Source organism: Glandiceps talaboti, chromosome 3 (assembly GCF_964340395.1).
Source record: "Glandiceps talaboti chromosome 3, keGlaTala1.1, whole genome shotgun sequence".
NCBI classification, from domain to species: Eukaryota; Metazoa; Hemichordata; class Enteropneusta; family Spengelidae; genus Glandiceps; species Glandiceps talaboti.
Genome location: NC_135551.1, coordinates 20,917,411 through 20,941,002, shown reverse-complemented (window position 1 = coordinate 20,941,002; position 23,592 = coordinate 20,917,411). Strand labels below are relative to the sequence as shown.

General features: G+C 36.8%; 2 protein-coding genes across 3 annotated transcripts in view; one reads left to right on the top strand and one right to left on the bottom strand.

Annotated features, from left to right (window-relative positions):
* LOC144453982 (uncharacterized) overlaps positions 1 to 14,164 on the bottom strand; it is a 36,946-nt gene extending 22,782 nt beyond the window's left edge. Inside the window, exon 1 of the mRNA XM_078145362.1 lies at positions 13,865 to 14,164. Within this exon, the coding sequence (XP_078001488.1) occupies positions 13,865 to 13,969 (105 nt within the window). The 5' untranslated portion in view covers positions 13,970 to 14,164. The remainder of the gene's footprint in view (positions 1 to 13,864) is intronic.
* LOC144453981 (uncharacterized) overlaps positions 1 to 23,592 on the top strand; it is a 93,148-nt gene that overhangs the window by 1,536 nt on the left and 68,020 nt on the right. The window contains exon 1 of one of the 2 annotated variants that reach the window (XM_078145361.1): positions 23,383 to 23,536. The exons of the other annotated variant lie outside the window; for it this stretch is intronic. The gene's annotated coding sequence lies outside the window, so the exon portion shown is untranslated. Of the gene's footprint in view, positions 1 to 23,382; positions 23,537 to 23,592 lie in introns of those variants that run through there. 2 annotated transcript variants of the gene reach the window in all.

The window sequence follows — 23,592 nt, the reverse complement described above, 5'->3', positions numbered from 1 at the left end:
AGGTTGTGGGTTTGTATAGATGATCGTTAAAACAGACTACACAGTTGTCCTAAGTACAGTTTACAATGAATCACGGCTGTAGTACTATAATATTATTGTCATTATAGTGATCTCCCTCTAGGCCAATATTGATCTACTGGATAACACTTGGCACGAAGTGTAAACTATGCATTCTGTGCTACTGATATATTTATTTTTTCCGTCATTTGTTTGTCTGCCAGATGTTTGCTTGTTTGATTATAGATTGTCAATGATGTTTGTTAGGTATGTATGTAATTATCTATGTATGTATGTATGTATGTATGTATGTATGTATGTATGTATGTATGTATGTATGTATGTATGTATGCGTGACTAAATTTGTGTACAGTGTACTTGCTTTGCAAACAAAAGCAAGTGTAGTGGGCCAGAATGCCATGTGGTATCACGCCCACTATCAAGACAACCACCTATTAGTAAACTGACTGGCCATGGCTAGCGATAACATTCTACTCAACGCATGGCATGTTGCAGCCTCAGAATCACATGACCATGTCAAAGAATACGAAGACAATCAAACTATCTACGGGCATTGCAACTCTCTCTCTGTGATAAAAGGTCGAGGAAAGTCACATTTATAAATCACACAACATATGCATCTTTGATATATGCATGTCCTGGGAGACAGCATTCTCCTGAAACATGTGATTGTTTGCGATAGAGGATTTTAATGTCTTATTGCCAAAGGGCATTAGTTATCTGGAAGTGATTCCATTCATTTCCCGTGATGGTAAAGTAGGCTAATGCATAGAATTTGATATCTGCTCCCAGTAAGAAGGACTGGAGCCATCGGCTCAAGTAGAATGAATGAAAAACAAAAAACAAATCACCTGAGGCTAGTAATATCACTCTGATTCTAGCAATGGGTATGAGTTTGAAAGAGAAAATGTTCTGTGATGATTCCTCCCCCTATACAAATACATCAAATTAAACTTAAATGAAGTTAACACGTCTGTATGATGCATGCCCAATTACTGACTATAATATTAGACTATAATTTAGACAGCTGTGCCCTTGTTTCAGTGATTTATGACGACATGGATTTGTGGTTCTAAGAAATGTCCCTATAACCGAGCAGTAACGCAATAGGATTGTTTTGCTTAGACACAAATGCACGTAGGTCGCTTCGTACTTCAAACTGCAAAGAACAGTATTGAACAGGGTGTATAATTACCGTGGGGATATTGATATTCTTTATGGTACATTTGTTACCATGGAGACACATCGACAACTCACTGACTAGGACAATATTTAGGAAGGTGTTGGACTCAGTGACTCAACACGTTACGGTTAGATAATTTTTAGCAGCTTTCTGAAGTTGACAATTTGAAGCTCCGGTTTCAAAACTTGACAGTTAAACTTAGTGGAAGTCTCAAGAACTGTCACTGTCCAATTGGCAAAAATATTCAATTTCAAAAAAAATTCTATTTTACCTTCCAGTAGGCCAACAGTATCATTTAAAACTGTAAGAAATGCCTGCTGAAAAAATATTCGCGCCTGCTATATACAATGTAAACCAGTTGAATAAAAACAGAAAGTTGTGTGGCTCGACAAAATACCTAATTTCTAAATCTTATCGTCGGGCTTAACAAAAGTCTAGTGAATGTTCTTGACAAATGTTGTCGTCTGGCAAGCCAACCGTGGAAGTACTATAGTTACATTTCAATCAATTGACAAAACCTGAAAAACTATATGTTGTTACAATGTATATTTTGACGACAATATGATAATATAATAGTAGTTCATGAGAAGAAATTGTAACAAATTTTTGCGCCTTGAAATTTAAAAGAATAAGTAGTGTAATTAATATTCACTGCAAATGATTACATGTAGCATTGGTAAGATTGATCAAAACGTCGTTTTATTTCTACTCAACTGGTTTCCATCGTATCAACTTATCGTTTACACTGTCAAGTAGAAGACCTAAAATGAAAGTTTTTTCCCGCCAAATATTCAGGATATCTGTGATAGGCAATATGTGGAGTTCAAGTACATAGCTATATATACAAGCAAAGAATAGTAGGATACGATATTTAGCAACACTACTAATCACATTTTGGGTAGTTATGGCAACACTCACAGCGCCGAACAGACATTTTGTTGGTTCAAATCTGTAGGCGTCTGAACACAATGTATATAAATCGATTTATTGAACTCTGGGCTAACGATATACACATCTTTCATAATTCCGAAAATAATGACAATATTTTATATTCAAAATATGATAAAGTATGAAAACAAATCCATCTCATTGAGATGCAAGGCATATAACCACATTCTTGGCGGGTAACTACTCATGCAATTTGTCGCTGTTCAAACAGACTAAATAATGTATATCTGCTGCCAATTAAGGTAGGCCTACATACAAAATTCATGAGTTTTGATTATAGAATTGCATTATATACACATCTTTCATAATTCCGAAAATAATGACAATATTTTATATTCAAAATATGATAAAGTATGAAAACAAATCCATCTCATTGAGATGCAAGGCATATAACCACATTCTTGGCGGGTAACTACTCATGCAATTTGTCGCTGTTCAAACAGACTAAATAATGTATATCTGCTGCCAATTAAGGTAGGCCTACATACAAAATTCATGAGTTTTGATTATAGAATTGCATTATATAGAGTCCAAAGATTCGTCCTCAATGCATCATTAAGTTTGAAATATAAAAATACCGCCAATGGCGTTGTAGCACAACTGTACAGTTTTTAAAAAATGATTATCCATATGGTAGTCCATGCTAACAATAAGTGGTCATTTGGTGAATGACTATCCAGTTGCCTATCCAACCATGTTGTTATCTTTGCAATACATGTGATTAGTTAGCTGTTTCTATGGGCGTAGTCTTGTTGCCAGGCATATTTACATACATTTTTTGAATATTTATTCAATTGTCTATTAATCCCCTTTGTTATCTTTGCAATATATGTGATCATTTGGCTGTTGCTATGGGCGTGGTCTTCTTGCTAGGCACATTTGCATACATTTTTTGAATGTTTATTCATTTGTCTTTCTATTCCTGTTGTTATCTTTGCAATATACATGATTATTTGGCTGTTGCTATGGGCGTGGTCTTGTTGTTAGGAAAATTTACATATATTTTTTGAACGTTTATTCAATTGTCTATAATCCCTGTTGTTATCTTTGTGAAATACACGACCGTTTGGCTGTTGCTATGGGCGTGGTCATGGTTGCTATGGTATTTGCATACATTTATTGAATGTTTACTCATTTGCCTACTAGATGATGTTGTTATTTGACCAAAATATACTGCCATTTGGTTGTTGCTAAGGGCGTGGTCATGGTCGCTAGGGCGAATTTTGTCAAAATGTTTTGAAGAATAACACTCAGAAACATCTCACCAAGTTTCAGACTCGGTGACCAAGTGCTTTTTGAGATATAAGTTTTTGACCAAAAATGAACATTTTTACACCTAATTTGCATATCACTCATGGAATCATGGTATGCTTAATATTTCTTCATCCATACATCCCTAGATACATTCCAATTACATTTCAGCCCAATCTGCTCAGTAGTTTTGGAATTATAGATTTTTAACCAAAAAGACACATTTTTAGCCCTAATTTGCATATCACAGATGGAATCATCCTGTCATGAACAAATCTTACTTTACACCCCCTTAAGAATGTTCCCACCAAATTTCGCACCAATCTGCCCAGTAGTATCTGAGTTTAAGTTTTTGGACCAAAAATCACATTTTTTGACCCAAATCACACACCTGTGATGCGATCATTTTGATTTGAACAATTTCCCAACTAGACACCCAAGGTAATGGACCCACCAAATATCGTGGCAATCGGTTCAGCGGTTTTTGACTTTAAGTTGTTTACACACACACACACACACATCCACACACACAGACAGACAGACAGACGCCGGGCGATCCCTATAGCACTACTGAACCTCAGTTCAGTTGTGCTAAAAATCCTTTTCTCATTCTATGAATAGATATGGTGACGACGGTTTGTCAACTAGACCTTTGAAAACCGAATGCGATCGAGAAGGCAGACGTATAAATTACCTATAGTGCATTGCGGCAAAATGGCGTCTTGAAGTTGTAGAGCAAGTAGAACTTCCGGTTTTTACGGTATTTAGGTTTATCCAGGAAAGGATACAATATAGTCATATGCGTACACTCTTTGCCTTTAGCTAATTATAGACACATTTTCATAGTTTTAAACCATCGTAATTTGAATGCATGTATTCGACTATTTTCTTCAAATGATCAATGGCGTCATCAATACATGTGGCACTAGGTGGAAATAAACATCATACGATCATATTGACATTTAAAAAATCTAAGAAAATACATTACGTCCATTTATAGAAATCTGATAGTGTCACCGCTGGCACTCTACGATTCACGCTTCGATGATTAAAAACATTCATCTACCACTAGTAGAAAAAATAGTACAGATTACGACATTTTCCGTACTATAGTTCAGATTGAGTTCAATTCTGTACTTTTATGCTGATGAGGTGGACGTTTCTGTACTTTCCCATTAGCGCCTGTCTAATCGGATTATACTCGATCTGAAAAATAGTTCAGATTGCGAGTCGGAAGTGATTTGAATACATTTGCATTTAGTTCAGAATATATTCATGAGTTCACCCCGATAACCGGGCAGTAAACAAATGAATATTCAAATCTATCTCGCCTGCATGTGATTCAAGGCGTGTACACTAATTGTTTGACCCACAGAAAACTTACAGTAACACTATTTAGTTAGTTAGTTGTCTGTGTTTGACCACATGAAGGCGGAGGGGGAGGGTGCAAAAGAAAAGGGTTACACACATGTACAGTGTATGATATGATGAGAGCTACATTTAATGTACATGTACATACGAACTGACATGTATACGTACATGTACAACTACGCTAGCATGTAAACGTTAGCAAAAACTCTTACTACTACCTCAGACCACAAAAATACTAGAGTGGTCTAAGCTACTACTACTTGCAAAAAGTATTTACAAGCATTTCCATGTAGGTCAATGAAATATCACCTATGTGGGTTATACTTCAATAGTCGGTCAAACAGCGTAAAGGTCTACATTCTACAATGATAAATACATTCGATGTTATATTTTTTAGTCAAAGAGGACAACAATGACAGACATGATTGTTCAACTCGGTGCGATCTAAGATGAATTCACGGTGTATATTTGGTTACGTCGCCTTTGAATTGATGATGATGACGACTCGTCCGACCTAGACTGTTCTGGTCCAGTTTCAAGTGAAAGTCAGAATTATCACGGTGCCATTGATTATACTAACTGTGATGAAACTCGCCCACTCTAGTCTCTATGACTTCATTAGCCCCAAAATGCAAGAACTTAATAATGGTATTGTAAATCGAAGTTCATGCATGCTCTGACTGTCGCCTGTTTTTTGTTTTCTTACATTTTATACAATATTGAATTGTTAGCTTTGTATTTCCTGCATTAATGTTGAAAACTGGTCTTTTTACTGTGCGTCTTCAATGCGCAGGTAAAATAGTGTGTTAATCTAGCATCGTGAGTACGCGCTCGCTTATGGTTTTGCATACCTTGGACTGCCTGTCATTCAGTATTGTTTTAGCCTATCTATTTCTGAAGAAAAATGGTCTGTAAAGGGACTGCTTTAGTTGTCACAGTGCCTTTGTGGATTTATAAATCGATTTATGACAAGTGAGTCTACCTATTTTTTTTCCGACCCACTCAGTCAAGGAGTGCGATACACCAATCACCGTGTATTTAGCTTTGTATACAGTGTATGGATAATAGCAAGTTTCGGGACTGAAAAATCATAAATTGTTTGTTAGACTTATTTTTTATTCAATGTAATCTGGGTTGATTAGGAATTTTCAGATATCAGGATTTAAACCTCGGATTTCAACTCAGAAAGGCTATATTTTTTTGCCTCAGTCTGAATTATATTAGTAGAACTCTCACCAACGTTCCCAATGTGAAGTGATCTGAAAGTTGGTGAGAGGTCCTCACGTTGGATTGCAGCACTGCATGTTCTTGCCGAGAAGATAAAGAGGTGTAGTAATTATGGTTTAAAACTGACTTTTACAAACGCCAGTCGTGTAGGGTCTATGATTTTTTATGTTGTGGATGAATGCGGCACTTTGATCTGAACCTCAGACCACTATAATAGGAACAGACTAGAATCGCTTTTTGTTTTAGGTGTGAATGGGGCTCTAAACCCATCTTCTCTGTCGTGCATGGTTACCCTTCAAACCTGCTTCAAGCCGAACGTTGTGCAAAACGATACTTCGTGTCTTTACGGTTTTTTTTGCAATTGTGTTTTAGTGGCCTGAGTCTGAACAAGTGTTCATACAGTACAGCAAAGTCCCACCAACAAAATCCATAGCAATAGATGCAGGAAAACCTCAGTATGGGCGACGGTGAAATCATGGTGTTAATTCTAAAACTTTTGAAAGCAAGAACATATGTTTGTGCAACTTTTGTATTAAAAGCATACCATTCCAATTCAAGGACAACGATTTTGTTCAGAAATGGTGGTAGGACTATAATCCTTCCTACCTCCTTCCTTCCTACCTCCATAGTTCAAAACCGCTGATCGTAACTGCATAGTACAGCGCATCTACATTTATTTCTGAGTTACGGAGGGCATTATTTGATAAGTACCCCATTCGTCCCTGTATTAGATCTTGTATAGTCATAATATTACAAAGATATGTGATTGTTGTGATCATTTCATTTGCTCATTATGTATTCAAGTGTAGTCAAATTTTCTTAGGTGTATGAGCAACTTTACTTCACCAATAAATTCTACTTTCTCACGAGTATTGTAAAATAACATGGCTATAATATGATACTACACAGCACGTTTTAGACGTATTTGCATATCAATGTCATCTTCAAATTTTCTTGAAGAATTCTTCATCCAGATACTCTAACATACCTGCACACCAAATGTCAGCCCATTCAATCGATCAGTTATGCGGCTGTCATTCATTTTTACTTTGAATTCTTTTATTTACAAAACAAATGACAGTTTTTGACCCCAAAAATGACCAAAAACAGAAAATTGAAAATATCTTGCTGCCATAAACAAATATGAATAGACTTCTCGATAAAATTCCATTTACTCATTGGGAACATCGAACGTACAATGTCAAAAAGTCGCACTGGCGCAAAGTATCATGGGAAAACTTTCTTTGGCACACCTCACTTAGGAAATATAGCCGCAACAAAAAAGTTAATACTGGGATCATGTCTTTTTAAATTTAGCCTTTACCTCAGTTATAGAATAGAAGTATCAAAAGTGTATGCACTAACAAGTATCTGTGGTTTGTGCAAACATGCCAAATCGCTGATGATTGTTAAACAACAAAACTTTGCATACCATTGTCATTAATAATTCTACGTTTTACTTCTGAATCAGTTCTAAACACTTACGATTGAAATGATCGTCAACGATACGCTGATTTGTAGTTGAGGGTAATTAAAAATATTTTACAATGACGATTTCGACCATTAGCCGATGGAGGTGACCCCAACCAAACCTGTCACAAGATGTAAACTTGTACACTTTGTTTACACTTTGGGTATTTTACTTGCTATTAGAACTCCCGGGCAACTCATATTTAATTTTCCAACCTTAGAATTTGTTCAATGATCGTCAGGTTTGAGTACTTTCCTAAGCCGGTCCCACAACTGTTATACTTATAAGTTATAGCTGGGCGTTGTGACCGGTAACCGGCTATTATCTACATCACTGCCTACTAGGTACGTCAAAAACACACCGTTCGCACATGTGAGCCTGATTTTAGGCAAAGTATCGGGCTATTAGAGTGCATACAGGCCCTTTTGTTCGCTTGTATTGTTTGCATTTGGTATTTGGCATTTCGCACGTTGTTTATTTGCACCATTCACAGTGTCTTATCATGCTTTGTGTAACTTGTAAGCCTAATCGACAACTGGGCCAACGTTTTTTACTAGACAAATTTGAAACAAATTTTGCGTCAGTTTGATGGTAAACCTGCTATATTGACTACCAAACTTAGTTAACCCCAGTTATTTCTACTCATGTTGCATCACCATATATTTAGAAAGAGTATATATGAAATATGAGAGCCATGTGAAACTTCTTCAGTGCAAAATGGGATGAAGATATGAGGGCAAAGTCAGTGCTCCTTATAGTCTCGCTGCCAGACTCGAGACTATCGTCCCTAATCTGTTTACCGAGCGGCGCAGCCGCGAGAAGAGAGGGACCAGTCCCCCTCTCTTCTCGCGGCTGCGCCACTCGGTAAACAGATTAGGGGCGATAGTCTCGAGTCTGGCAGCGAGACTATGCTCCTTACAGCAGTTTGTTTTTCCCGCATATGCATACAGTACCCATAATCCTTTTAAGTATTCTGCAGATATCTGTGCAATGTGCACACATGACTCATGAAAATCTGGAATGCACTGATCGAAGCCAATTGTACAGTTATACTATAAAAACAGGAGTTATGAGTATACCACATTGAAATAAAACAAGAGAATAAGAGATGAGGGCCCTCAGAATCGTCACGTAGAGTGATATAACAGTTACATGGATGCCGGGCATGTACCCATAGGTACGGGCCCGGGGGGGGGGGGGGTTCTGCATGCCGAACGTCATTAAGTATTTCCTTTACTTTGGTGCTCATGATCGTAATTTGGATGATGCCCAAGATATTTGAGGCGTGAATACCTGTTGTTCTTCTAAAGGCTTGTTTATTACTGTGAAGATCACACACTAACACTTAATTGTTCTATAAACGACACATGGACAAGAATACTATTCCCATAGAGGTTAGTCTAGTTAATTCCTGATGGACCGTATTTCGTTTAGCGTTACGTTGTACATAACACGGTCCGTCAGAAACTATAGACGACATGGACGACATGGATGCCATATAATATTCCCAATAGTCACTCATTTTTACTTAGCTAGAAATAATGTCCACAGACTCAAATCTGTCAGCACGTCTCTACTGTGAGTTTGTTGACGCTATTGGCCGGTCAGGTTTGTTAAGAAGCTCCATACACTAGCAATATTTGTGGCCCAATTTTAAACTATTATTGGAAACGATTGTCATGTCATCTAAATCTGTATTACTATGCATCAAACGCGTAGAAATGTGAAACACGTTTAGTGGTGGCGGTATGTAGCGCATAATGAAAAGGCGTACTACGAACATTTATTTCAAAATGAGCCCTGTGATATTACAATCTACGTACGTCCTAACCATGTAGTTCATATCATAAGCCTGCTTATATACATACATATGTATCGAATACACTACTAGCTACACGTATAGCGTTTATGTACGTATTGATTGCAAGCACGGTAGATTTGAATATTCATTTGTTTACTGCCTGGTTATCGGGGTGAACTCATGAATATATTCTGAACTAAATGCAAATGTATTCAAATCACTTCCGACTCGCAATCTGAACTATTTTTCAGATCGAGTATAATCCGATTAGACAGGCGCTAATGGGAAAGTACAGAAACGTCCACCTCATCAGCATAAAAGTACAGAATTGAACTCAATCTGAACTATAGTACGGAAAATGTCGTAATCTGTACTATTTTTTCTACTAGTGTACAGCTTTACATAAATTTACATTTCATTATAGCTGTCAATTTGATTGGATGAAAGTCCTACATCATTCGCTTTCAAGTGGTGTGACTATATGCCCAGACCACTATTATAGGGCAGTGGTCTGTGGTGCAATGTATCAAGTTGAAGGAACATTGTATGGTGGCCAACCAGTACAAAAAACTTTGTTGTCGTACTGCTTTCTTCTCCCCCCTACAGTTACGACTTGGCTTCGCAAAGAAATCATTGCGCGGAGAAAAAAGTACATTTATTTCTTATTTTTTGGCAACACATCTGTACTAGTCGTCCACAGTGAGCACTGCACTGGGATAACTTATCTGATCTTGTACTAAACCTAGGTGTAACCAGTGTTACTGATATGTGCGCATCAGCCAATCAGTAAATCAACTTCATCCAAAAACCTTTAGCGAAATATAAGCCATGCCATTATTTTATACGTATACTGTACATATAAGGTCTCAAAGATGAAATATCATTGAATTTCTATAAATCGTGGTCATGAGAATACCCTCGGCTCACTATTCGTGAAAACAACATTTTCTCCCTAGAAAAAAACTTGTTTGGTTCCGGTTATCCGACCCCACCTGGTTTTTCACTAAAGTTTTCTTTTACGCATTCGAGAAAACAAATAAATTCGTGAAAATTACGAAGTGTCGCAAGATATAGTGGATGCGGAAACTGATATCAACTTAAAAAGACAATATAATTTTTTTCCCAATCTGTAATGGTTGTAAATCTGATGAGAAGAACCCAATAATACAGAGACCATATGGAAAACAACAGAAAACATACTACCTGAACTAGACACTCACAATGAAAAAAGTATAAACGATAAAAAATCTACCTACCCACCTATTCTAAAATTGAGCGTAATCGGAATCACTTAATTTCTTTTCTTACACTTAGAACTTGATTACAAAGTATCAATTTACTGGTATTGTGTTGACTAAATATCAGAAAGGGAAGATGAACCTTTTGGGTAAACGTAAGGGGAGGCCCATGCCGACCTCCAACCCCAACGTATTATCATAACACATCTTGAGAAAATAGGAGATCACTTCTCATATCAAAAGCCTGATGTCTGGTATATTGAAACGTGGCCACTAATTTATTGTTATATTGTATTGGGTGTGTTTTGGTTTTGGAACACTGCCTAAAAAAGTAGGCAAATATGGTCATAATTATCACATGGTGGATGAGAAATTTAACTCAGATTTGGAAATGATCTTTAACATACTATTACTAACCAGCCTGGAGATAAAAAATATACCCATTTTTTTTGTTTTACAAAGGGACCAAATTCGCGCGGACCATCTTCGTATTGTCGTTTTGGCATTTGCTCTCCACCCCACCCCCCTTCCGGATCTGATCTCCACTGTCAAAGTTTCGCAAACAAACAATACATCAACTAGTCGGGTATTATCTCTGATATGCCCCCACATTGAAACTGTTTACGTTTTGTATTGACCAAGAAAACTATCGCAATGTTTGACCTTCAGGCAGTCTAAAGGACAGGTCCATAGATATACTGTGAGGTCGTATGATAAGTTTGTACAGTACTACCGCTTTGTAAGTTGATCATAAAATGTAATCGCTACCGATGGGACCGGATCTAAAATATTTCATTGTAGGGGTTTTAAAGCGTTCGATGTATGTTGCGAATTTCGTACGGTACAGTTCATTGGAAAAGAATTGTGTATTGTTTTTGTTACACCAAAGAGGCGAGGTATAAAATATATCATTATACGGGGATTCTAAAGTAACTGTGGCGAAATGCTTGTATATATTGTCATCTACTAATGCATGGGTAATCGTCCGATAACCAAGCTTTCAATACAGCCTACTATTATACCCAAGTTTCTGCCATATAGTTGTGAAAAAAAAACCACCAGGCCATGACTTGAAATGTGGAACGGTAAACATGGACGACATTGAATTGGAAACGCGTGACCAATAGAGCATATATTACATTATTGGCGTCAGTTGGTCGCCTTTCGGGTTACCGTATTACCAATTACTTATTACTGGCACGAAAATTAACATTGACTATGAGGAGATAGACACATGAAAATTTCACTGACTTGCAAAAAATCATTTAGCGACCGTTACTATAGTCACCAGACCGTATACTTGGATTTCAATAGTTTATGCATAGTCAGAAAGGATATTCGCGTTCGCAATTCATCTGAAAAAAACAACTTTTATGGAACTTTTATGAAGCATGGTTGAAGCAATAGCACATTGAGCAATGTGACTATTTTCTCGCCTATCAAAAGAAAGGTTGATGGCCTAAAAGTAAAACGACTTATACGTTGTATAAAACTAAGAATTATACAAAAGTTTGAATGTATACAGTATTATCAACACAGTTCTTAAACATTTTGGGCAAACGCCCTTCATCAAATCAACGTCGATGTCCTTGTTGACTTACGAGCATGTTTGTCCGGTTACCGACCCCGTAACCCCATTTGTATGCCAGCAAGGTCTAACTAAAAGTTGATGGCCTCCTCGTTTATCACATATGTTCAGGAGGTGTAAACATATAGTTTTGTATAGACATGGTAAATGGTCTCGGGTCAGTGTTTGTAACAAGGACAGAGTACACTAACAGTACCTTGCTAACGATCACTGGGGAAAAAAGCTGTTAGATCTAGAGCTCGTGTCAAATTCAGACGCGACTGTGTTTGTGTTGAACTAATCAACCATTACTCTGAGATTCTATCTCTAAAATGTGCGTGGCGAATCTTTACCATCGACAAGTAAAGAACACATGAATTTGAAAAATACCATTGCATGTGATGTATGCACACACACACACATACATACATACATACCTAACAAACATCATTGACAATTTATAATCAAACAAGCAAACATCTGGCAGACAAACAAATGACGGAAAAAATAAATATACCAGTAGCACAGAATGCACAGTTTACACTTCGTGCCAACTTGAAGTGTTATCCAGTAGATCAATATTGGCCTAGAGGGAGATCACTATAATGACAATAATATTTTAGTACTACAGCCGTGATTCATTGTAAACTGTACTTAGGACAACTGTGTATCTCTTTTAACGATCATCTATACAAACCCACAACCTATATTTAGATATATTAAATACAGTACCTCACATTGTCAGCAAAACACAGAGGTCATCATAGATCATTGAGTGACGTCATATGGTCAAATTGATAGGCAAAGCTAACAAACACTCGGGGTAAATAAGATTGATGGTAAACAATAACAAACCTGCCGTGAGAAGGTAGAAATTTAAAACACGTTTTTTTGTAGATTAGATTAATTTTAATACAGATTACTAGGTGAACAGCGTGACAGAGAAATACGGTGAACTAGTAAACCTACTATCAGTCAAATCTTATCTAAGATCAGATCTCCAACTTCGCAAAAAGATATTTGTAAAACATTGCACGTTAATAATACGTCATTCTTTATCCCAGTTTGTAATATAACACTTCGATGACACGTGCAGAAATTGATGTGTGATGTGGCGCCAACATACATATATATCTTATTTCTTATCTTTTCATCGTCATTTTTCCCCCCACATCACTATGGGCTACTGCCTAGTAACCGCTTTGCATTATCAAGATGTGTTGTTGTTTTTGATTAAAAAAGAGAAAAATATAAACAACTGGCAAAATGTAGTTAATAATGGTAGAGATTAAAGACTGTCGTTATATGGACAGTACTATAACATACACACGAAGTCGTTAGTGAAAAGAATGCCACGTGAAACCAAGCATAAAACAAGCAACAAAATAGTTTTGTTTCTATCGACCGTTAGTATAGACATGGCATCAAGCGAAACAAGACTTCCAACCACTTAGCATGGCCTAGTTATGAAGTTGTGTCAAGAATGAGTGGTCTCTTACCTTGTCACTTCATTTTATCATATGTGTGTACGTCCACAATTGGTGAACCATCGTCCAAGACGTACCTATTATTATCACGTGACTGTCTCAATAAAATGTCGCTGCAATACGTGACCCCCTCCCCCCACCACACACACACACACACACACACACACACACGTAATACCTTGGTATCAATTCGTCACCAACACTCCACCGATAAACGTTGTATTAAAACTAACCACATATGTAAAACATGAAAACGTAGAAAGTTAATCATAAACTAAATTTATACAAACATATACACTAACCTTGCCTCTCTTATTGACGAAGGAATTCAGCAGTAGTGTTTTTCCACACAATTTGTCTCCGACCACGACAATTTTACATCGGGCGAATGGTGAGGAAGTGGCCATGACAAACACACGTTAATGCCGATGTATTGGTTGCTTGGTATGGTATACTTCCAATGAAAATCGCTAAATTTTTAGTAAGATTTTCCGTCTGAATTCAAATCAACAATTTACCTGCATTCAAAGAGGAACTCCACAATGTACATATTTGACAACTGCGAATGCGAGTGAGACTATGTTTATGATCAGGCACATTGACTGTTTTCTCTCCGTAGTGGTTCCGTATAAGTGGAGGTTCCCGTTTTATATTACCGTGTATACGTGCAGCTGTCGGCGTCTGACGCTGAGGTCGCCCCTTTACTGCCGTTGTTGCTGATAAATCTCCATGTTGCAGACAATTGCATATACACAGTTGACGAGTATATTTCAATAAAAGTAGACATTTATCGCTTAAAATTTATCTGTCTGCGAGATTCCAATATCTCACGACTTGTTTATGTATCTTCTTTCTTCGATTCCTAACATTTCCTTCAATTTAGTGATGCACATTTAAAAAGAAAAACACTTTTACAAAATACCGATGACAATATCGGTGAAAAGTCAAGCGTCCAGTTTTAATGGTGTCTCATTAATAGCACTGAAGTACCTTTATATAAACACCGAGATAATAACCTATAATAACGCAATGTTATTTATAGCAATCATTATAGGACAAACCGTTAAGGGCATATTAAACAACGAATTAAAGATGTGTATTTAGTAAGAAGTAAAAATATGTCTTGGCCTGTCATCGTGTAATACAGTATCACCCCCTGTCAAGACAGTCATTCTATCGAATACGATGAAGTCAGTTTGATGTACTGTATACATTTCAAACTAAACATTGACCATCATAATTAATAAGGGTTACTCACGGGTGAAAGGCCGTCTGTCTATCTGTCTATCTATCTATCTATCTATCTATCTATCTATCTATCTAATATCTATCTGTCTGTCTGTCTGTCTGTCTGTCTGTCTGTCTGTCTGTCTGTCTGTCTGTCTGTCTGTCTGTCTGTCTGTCTGTCAATTTAATTCCTGTGTGGGAAGTAGCTACGTGGAAAGACAGTATATGACATGTATAGTTTAAAGGGATGAGCCAATTTGTTGCTGGATAATGGCATCTAGCTTGCAACAGTTTTTGGCCGTGCTTACATATGATATACATACTGCTCTGAATAAATCGACTGCAAGGGGAGTGATGAACAACAGTGTTATTGGAGCACGTTGATTATTCATGATGACGGATAAGGATAATATTGAACATTTTTGAATATGACATAATTGATGATAAAATAATACTAAATACACTAGACAGTCATCGAAACTTTAAATCATCACGCTGTGCTACGACTGTATGTGTGGAACATAGTTTGAATACTCTTAGAAAGAATAAGTAGGGACAAATGACTGAAAATAAGCTAACCACTATTTTATTAATATACGAAAAATACAGAAGTATATACTCGATAAATGATACGAATAAAGACTTACTTCCGAATTTTGATATGCCAACTTTATACTAGAATTAGTTTTATTTGGGTCAAATTAGACTTTGTAACTAGGCTACACGTCGGGATGCCTTTGTGTCTGTCCTCAGTTGAATCTAATACTCAAAATCCCTCAATCGTGTAGCATAACAAATAAAGACGGCGCTCGACGATTGCAGAACTGTCCGGGACCTTCAAAATAAGAAATGATGTCAATAAAACATCACGTTTTTAGTAGGTTAATCTCCAAGACAAACGTCACACATCTTGAAGATTTTGTTAGTATTCAGTAACTAGACGTATGAACGTCTTAGTATTAAAGTTGAAGTGTTCCTACTAACTTGTGTTTTCAGTCTTAACGAGACACCTGCGTCTCCAAGTGCTGAGTTTGTGTATGGTGTAACGCTGCATGTAATAACGCTGGTTTAAGTGTCTTTGATTTCAACACGATGCTGGATGTCGTGATTGATGAGAAAAACGCACATCATAAAATCTACAAGCGTATTTATTAATACTATGAAATAATACCTCTATGTTGTTGAATGAAAACACAATTGCTAACCAGATTTAAACTTAATACCTTCCGTGATCCTTGAGGACAAACAGCAAGCCTTTCGATTGGTGCGAAATTCTGAGCTACCTACGGTATACACTAAACCTACATATTTTCGATACAAGACTAATTTTTAAGAATTACTAAGCCTGGTGCACTGTGTATGTATTTAAAGAGGCATTTTTGTCACTATTTATTTGCGCGATTTTTCCCCCCAACGAAATCCGTGAATATAAGCGTTTAGGGAAAATTTTCTGGTCTACATTATCCCTTATTTAATTAATTATACAAAAAATTAAAAACAACATCGATCAACCAGTGTAGTATCCACAAATAAACATTCAACAATACAATGCAATTTGTTATAATCAATGTACGTACGAAATTATGAACTTTGAAGCTTGCATTTGCATTCTTATGATATTGCCTAATGAACAAAACTGAATAATTATGCAAATGCTCATTGAGACAGAACAAGCGTCGTGTGATACGTGTGCTTTCTAGATCTTGTCACGGGTGTAGTTGCCGAACTCTAAGATTTGAAGCTTGCATTCTTAAGATATGGTTTCTTACCAAAAATCACAGAAGTCTGATAAAAAATCAGAAGTTGTAAACTAACAACTAAATTCAAAGGAGACACGTGATTTATTATGCAAGTATAAACTGTATAAATTTGAAGCTTGCATTCTTGGATTTTAACTTATTTCAAGCAACATTAATTATGCAATGACTTGTTAAATTATACACTATATCAACAATGCTTTTAATAAGACATGTGCGCTTTGTTATCATCGATATGTATGCATACCAAATTACATAAAATTTGAAGCTTGTATTCAGCCAACATATTCAAAATCATTATTAATGTAAATGACTCATTAATATTCATGGGATGTTTTTAAATAAACCCACTGTTAGTTATTAACAGGACATACGAAAGATGTGTATACAGTTTCATTAGAATTGATTACGCTGTTTTTGAACTTAGTCTATGGTGTCCACAGACGGATACATAAACACAATGCACACACACACACACACACACACACACACACACACACACACACACACACACGCACACACACACAGGTACAGCCTGCAATTATGTTTTGGAAGGTAGAAACACAACGAACTTTCAGTACATAATAAGATAATTTATACTCTCAACTACCATAAAATGTACACTCAGTCATGTAAAAACCATTACCGTACGTATACGAACAGATAAAACTAAGAATATGATCATAAAACATGCATCCTGAAAGCCAAGTAAAAAGCATTTTTGTAAGTATGTCAGATAAAATAATTGAAGCGTAAAAAATGTACTTAGAACGTCCAAGCATGCATGTCAGACTTCAGAAGCTATTCGAGCTGAACTGATAAAAACTGGCTCAGATTTATGACTGGATCAGGAAACCGTGAACAAATTGATGCAATAACAGTACATCTTCCAGGTTATAGCCATGACTGCGAAAAGTTATTCCGATACATAAATACTTGAATAGTTTGGTGCAATAATGGTATTTTATTCGTCATTGCGAATATCTTCAGCGATAACCCGTTTATTCTAGAGAGAGATCCCTGAACAATAATGTATAGTTGATACCCGGTTATGTTGAGCAAAGTTTCATCAAATGGTTTTAAAGTGTCTGATAATAATGATAGGTGGGTATAGAATCTCTCGCCCTTCTTTGGATAATATACACCGTAGAAAAGAAACGGGTAGTGTTTTGAGTCCCTATAACTTCTTTAAAGAGATTACCACTTGCCAAGTTATTGCACAATCGGCGATACAGTGATGTCATTGGGGATCAACCAAGCATCGTATATATAAATAGTTTACTACTTGCGTTAAAAGCACATAATTATGTAATTCTCAAATAGAAATCAAACTATAGCCACCACGATGGCGACAACAGCGTCAACCGTCAGCAGCACCAACCCACTCCCATCACTCCCACAAGTAAGAACAGACCGCCGCTCAGCAAGAAAATTGGCATGGCTCGCAGTATGTTACTAGTCCAGCGACAAGGATAGTTTCCTCATGCAGGGACTTCACAGTCAGTGTGTGATTACCGGGTCTGACATTCGGAATATGGTTGTAAAATGGAAGACGGTACAAACCATTTGACCTAACAGGTGATAGTGTTTTAGAATCATTATCCAGGTACATTTGAGCTTTACCACAAGTTGGACAGGTCAACGTTATCAAGGTCACGTTACACTTGACCTTATGTGCCGAGACTATTGGAACAGCAAACACCATGACATTTCTCGGGCTTCGTGTTGTCCAGGCTGATTTAGCATCACTTCGTGTGTCAGTGTTCTTAGGGACCTGCAAATTCCAACCGTTGTTAAAAAATGGCTTGAGATCCCCATCTTGTGCTTGACTGAGTGGTCTTTGTGACGACCAACAGTTCGCCTCCCAGTAGTTTCTTGCATCAGACCAAAGCGGTTCTGGTAGCCCCTCATCTATAAATTTCAATTTGTCAGTGTCGAATGTTTTATCCTTGAGCTGTTTGGCAATATGGATTATGGAATTAGATGTCATTTGTATGAGATACAAAGCCATTAATTCGTGCCCCAGTCTACCAGGATGGTTAAAATCATCACTGGGGCAGAAAAGAATTTCTCGATTTTCCAACTTCTCATTGCTGGCAATGTTGTTGAAACTAAACGAAGGTATATCATAGTGTCGACTCAAGGGGGTTATCTCTTTCTCTTCCGCATTGCCGTGGCCATCGATAAGCCACTGACCCAATATAAAATTTACATAGACTATTTGAGGCCTATTCGGTAGTTGTAATAGTTTTCTCAATAGTCGTTCTTGCCATATAGGAGCACCTTGGTCATTGATGGCAAATTCCATAAGAATCAAATCCATGCGTTCAAGTTCTAGATGAGTGGGGGCGCAGTAACAATAATACTGCGCATCACACCCTCCAATGGCGCCGTTGTAAATCTCCACCGAACCTGTTAGTAGTTTAGACATAATTTTGCCGAAATGATTTGCGTACATGTACTGGATACCGTCGATGCACGCTCCGGCCGATGCAGACGCTCCTAAAACACCGATTTTGAAAGGTCTACGTTGTAACATCGCCTCTGCTACCAACCGTTCTAACCTTGATCGCGAACCCTTATGTACCAACACTGTGTCCAAAATATTTCTGTCTATCCCAATACCATTCAGTCGTTCATTTGTACTCTCCAACACCAAACTGAGCTTGGCGATGATATTTAGGAATTCATCCAACGATTTGGTTTCGTTTAATCTTGTTGCATTTGCACCAACTCGTAACGACGTCAGCTTGCCATCATTGTTAGCGACGTCATCATGACGTTTGGAAATTTCAATCAAATCCTCAATAATGAACAAGATAATAAACGTAACGGTCACACACAGGAAAACACAACGTGGTCGCATGTTTCGTATCACCATATACATGATGTCAAAGACAATCATATTTTAAACAGCTTAAGTACTTCTGGTGTCAGCGATTCGGAACATTATCGTAATTATCCACTCACATAAATATCCGTGAATATCCTAGTCCAGCATGCGTGACGTTACAGTGGTGGTGTATGCCAGCATAGAAATGATGACATATATGTACAAAACAAGCGCTGAAACAAGCGAACAATCGAATGACTTATTAGCAGTGTTGCAATATAAAATCTACAATGGTGAATTTGTTGTACTATTGTGACCCACAGACAGCACTCGATGTCAGACTTTCAGTGAAAACTATTAATACATGCATACATAGATAATGAAGGTTCTCGAACGGGCACAAGCTGTTACATGTTGCTGTGTACGGCACTGTGGAACTAAAATCCATGACACATGATACACTTAGTACCTTAAATCCTCGTCAGAACATAATGTACACAAACATAAAATAACGCTGGACAATGTTGAAATAATCTAATAATCTTTACATGTCAATACTGATGTTATTATGTCCACACAGTTTTAGGGTATTGTGAAATTAGTACATGTATTGGTTTCATACTTTGACACACACACACAAATATATATTATGTAAATATAGACACGCATACAGACAAAATAGAACGTGCACGTGACAGATAAAAGCATAAATTACACTATACATACATACATACATACATACATACATACATACATACATACATACATACATACATACATACATACATGATACATACATACATACATACATACATACATACATACATACATACATACATACATACATACATACATACACACATACATGCATACATGCATACATACATACATACATACATACATACATACATACATACATACATACATATATACATACATACATACATACATACATAGCTAGTCAGAACTCTTGGAAAAGCTTTGATTCTGTCGATATTCTCGGTCATCATTGAAACCCTTTCTTGTTTTACGCAATAAGAAAGTTACGAAAAAGGCAAAATGGACCATTTTAGTTTACGTGACGTGCCATTTTGAGATATTAAAGACACTATCATCAATATTTCATTGTATGTTCTCTAAGATCACGAAAAAAATTACACATTCACATATACCAAAATTTAAATACCCTGCCATACGTGTTGTGCTGGTTTGTACTTTTGATTGCCTTTTATCAGAAAGATATGTACACAAAAACATTCTCCATTTTATTTGTGTATTTCCTTTTTTCCTTTTTAATCACTTCCGTGTGTCCCACTCGGATGTAGCAAATCAAAGACATGGGCGGGGCTGTATTTCGATGAACTTTAATTCATTTAACAAAGCAATCAGCTCATCTGTCACTTTTGTTCGACAGTTGTCATTGGGGTATCTATATGGAAAATGAAACTATGTGCGTGTGCATATATATATATATATATATATATATATATATATATATATATATATATATATATATATATATATATATGTGTGTGTGTGTGTGTGTGTGTGTGTGTGTGTATAATTCGCTCTACTAACTGTATTGAGCACTTTTATGTGGTTATATCAACACCCAGTCAATTATATATATATATATATATATATATATATATATATATATATATATATATATATATATATATATATATATACTGACAGGCAAGAATAAAACTAGTCATTGAATCAGATATGTTAAAAGGACATTTCGCACCTACTCTCCAGAGGGCGACATTCATTCAGTAGATGAATCGGGAGAAGCAGAAGATAAGTCACATAACTGTGACCTTGTATGTATTTACTGGACAGTCTTGAAAGAACAAATCGGTCATTTGTAAACTAAGTACAGCATAAACTTACCATTGATGAAATGTTGAGTAGCGTGGGTAATGAGTTGATAATCCTGAGTGGAGGTGCGTAAGAACTTACTTGTAAACATACATCTATTGCGTACAGCAAATATAGTAGGATCTGAGAGAGTTATAGATATGCAAATATGCATGCATTATTTCGTATACATATGCCCACTTTATCAATTCAGGATATTGGATATTTTGCTTTCAAGTGATTGGTTAGTATATATTGGTATAACTGCTAGACTAACTTGTGGTTATGTTAATTAAAAAGCACAGGGAAGTTCTAACATTGTTGCAGATTTACAACAAATATGTACATGTCCTACGTACAAGGACGCGGGGGGCGTACATGAAGGCAGTTTTCTGAAAGGAGGAATACCCGTCACTCCTTACAAACGATAACATGATATTCAACAGATTACTGTAAAAAAGGGACGTGTACAAGGTTATTGTTTCTGTAAATACATTCACATTGAATTGCATGTTGGCTAACTTAACAGATCCATGAGCATTTATTTGTCATCTTTCGAGATTCAAAAAAAATATTGATAGCTAAACTGAGTAAAAGTTGCTATAGGCATGCTATTCCAATTCTGATTAAGTGATATTAAACAATGTGATTTTTCATGAAAATTCATACATAGAGAGTAGCCTTATTAGCATATTTTAGCATAATGTATCAAAGTCAATGCAATTGCTGTGGGAGAGAATCGAATGAGCTTAAGATAGTAGTTTTCGCTGCAAGCTTACTCATCTTCGAATCCATACATGTACAATACCCCATAAAACACACTTGTTACATTGATGGCTTAGATTTGCAGCATTGAGCATTCATAATTTATTTAGGAGATGTTATAGCAGCTATACCCAAATTACTGAAACAACCATATTTTATATATTTAATGCATTTGGAAAGAGGAAATTAAGTCGAAGATATACCCTCGCAGTACAATCTTACTGATTGAAATATTCGTATTCCAGGCGAACGTTAAAACGATCTAAAGACAGAGATCACTGACTAAATCACATTGAGGTGTATATTTGTTATACTAGACCATCGATATCTTAGATTCTCGTGAAATTGCTCTCTGACATTTAGCATGAGTGTCAACCAGGACTGTGATTTCTTCGAGGAAAGAGTATGAGAGGAGAGGAGAGGAGAGGATAAAGGTTGGGAGGACTCGAGAAGGTAGATGTAAGGAGAATTGATGGTAATAGAGGAGGGGAGAAGAGCTGGGAAGAAAGATGGAAAAATGTGAGGGAAAAAGACAAAGAAGGGATGAAGGGAAATCTCAGACTGGCAGAGGAGGAGAAGGGATGCTCATGTAAGAGGACAAAGCTATTAAGGGATCGAAGGATAGTTGATAGGGGAGAGAATAGAAGTGGAAGGAAGGAAAGGATGCGAGAAGAAAGGAGGGGAGAGAAAATTCTAGGAACCGATAGGCTAAGAGCACGGGTAAAAATTGATCTGATGATGTAGAGGGATGAGAAGAAGAAAGTAGACAAAGGCGAAGGAAAGATGAGAGGAGAGAACGGCGGAAAGGGGGACGGGGAGGGAATAAAATGAGTAGATGTGAGAAGTGTAGGGGAGAAGAGAACAAGAGGAAGGGGAAAAGAGGATGATATTTTCTATGTATGAAGATCTCGAACTATTTTGTAAACATTCGGCTCTAACGAAATTGTAAAAAAATTATAAAATGTCGTGATCGTGATATTCTTTAATCACGACAGTGTTTCTTACTCTTTGTCGCATTGAATACATATTGGCAATATTTTCAACGTTGGCGTAAACCGTCTAGATGTCACCGAACCCCAGTTGGTATTAACACCATATTGAGATTATCCTAAGACCATTTCAAGTTTCCTGACTGTGTCTCTAAAGGACGGACATATGATATTAGACTTTGAAATATCGAATTTCTCGCCGTAAGTCTGATACAGCGTGGGAGGAAATCCTCACGTACGTCATATATACGATTAATTGTCGATATCGTAGGCTGAGATGCCCATGTATGGTTTGCATGAGTAGATCCGTCACCGTTGGCAATATTCGACTGGTCCGGAACAATATATAGATGAGTAGCATAATCAAGCAACGTGTGTAACAAAAAGAAGGTTATAGCTTTGCTACCTGTTACCGTGCTGATCGTGATATCACGACGAACATATATGATCCACTTAAATTTACATTTGTCGTACCTGATCCGTTAGTATCATTTAGTCTCGATAAAGTTGACTTGTGAGAGGAAGGATCTGATTGTTAAGGTAAGGAGGCCAGGTACAATTCATAATATCCATGCTTGTCGTTTTATCCACCAAAT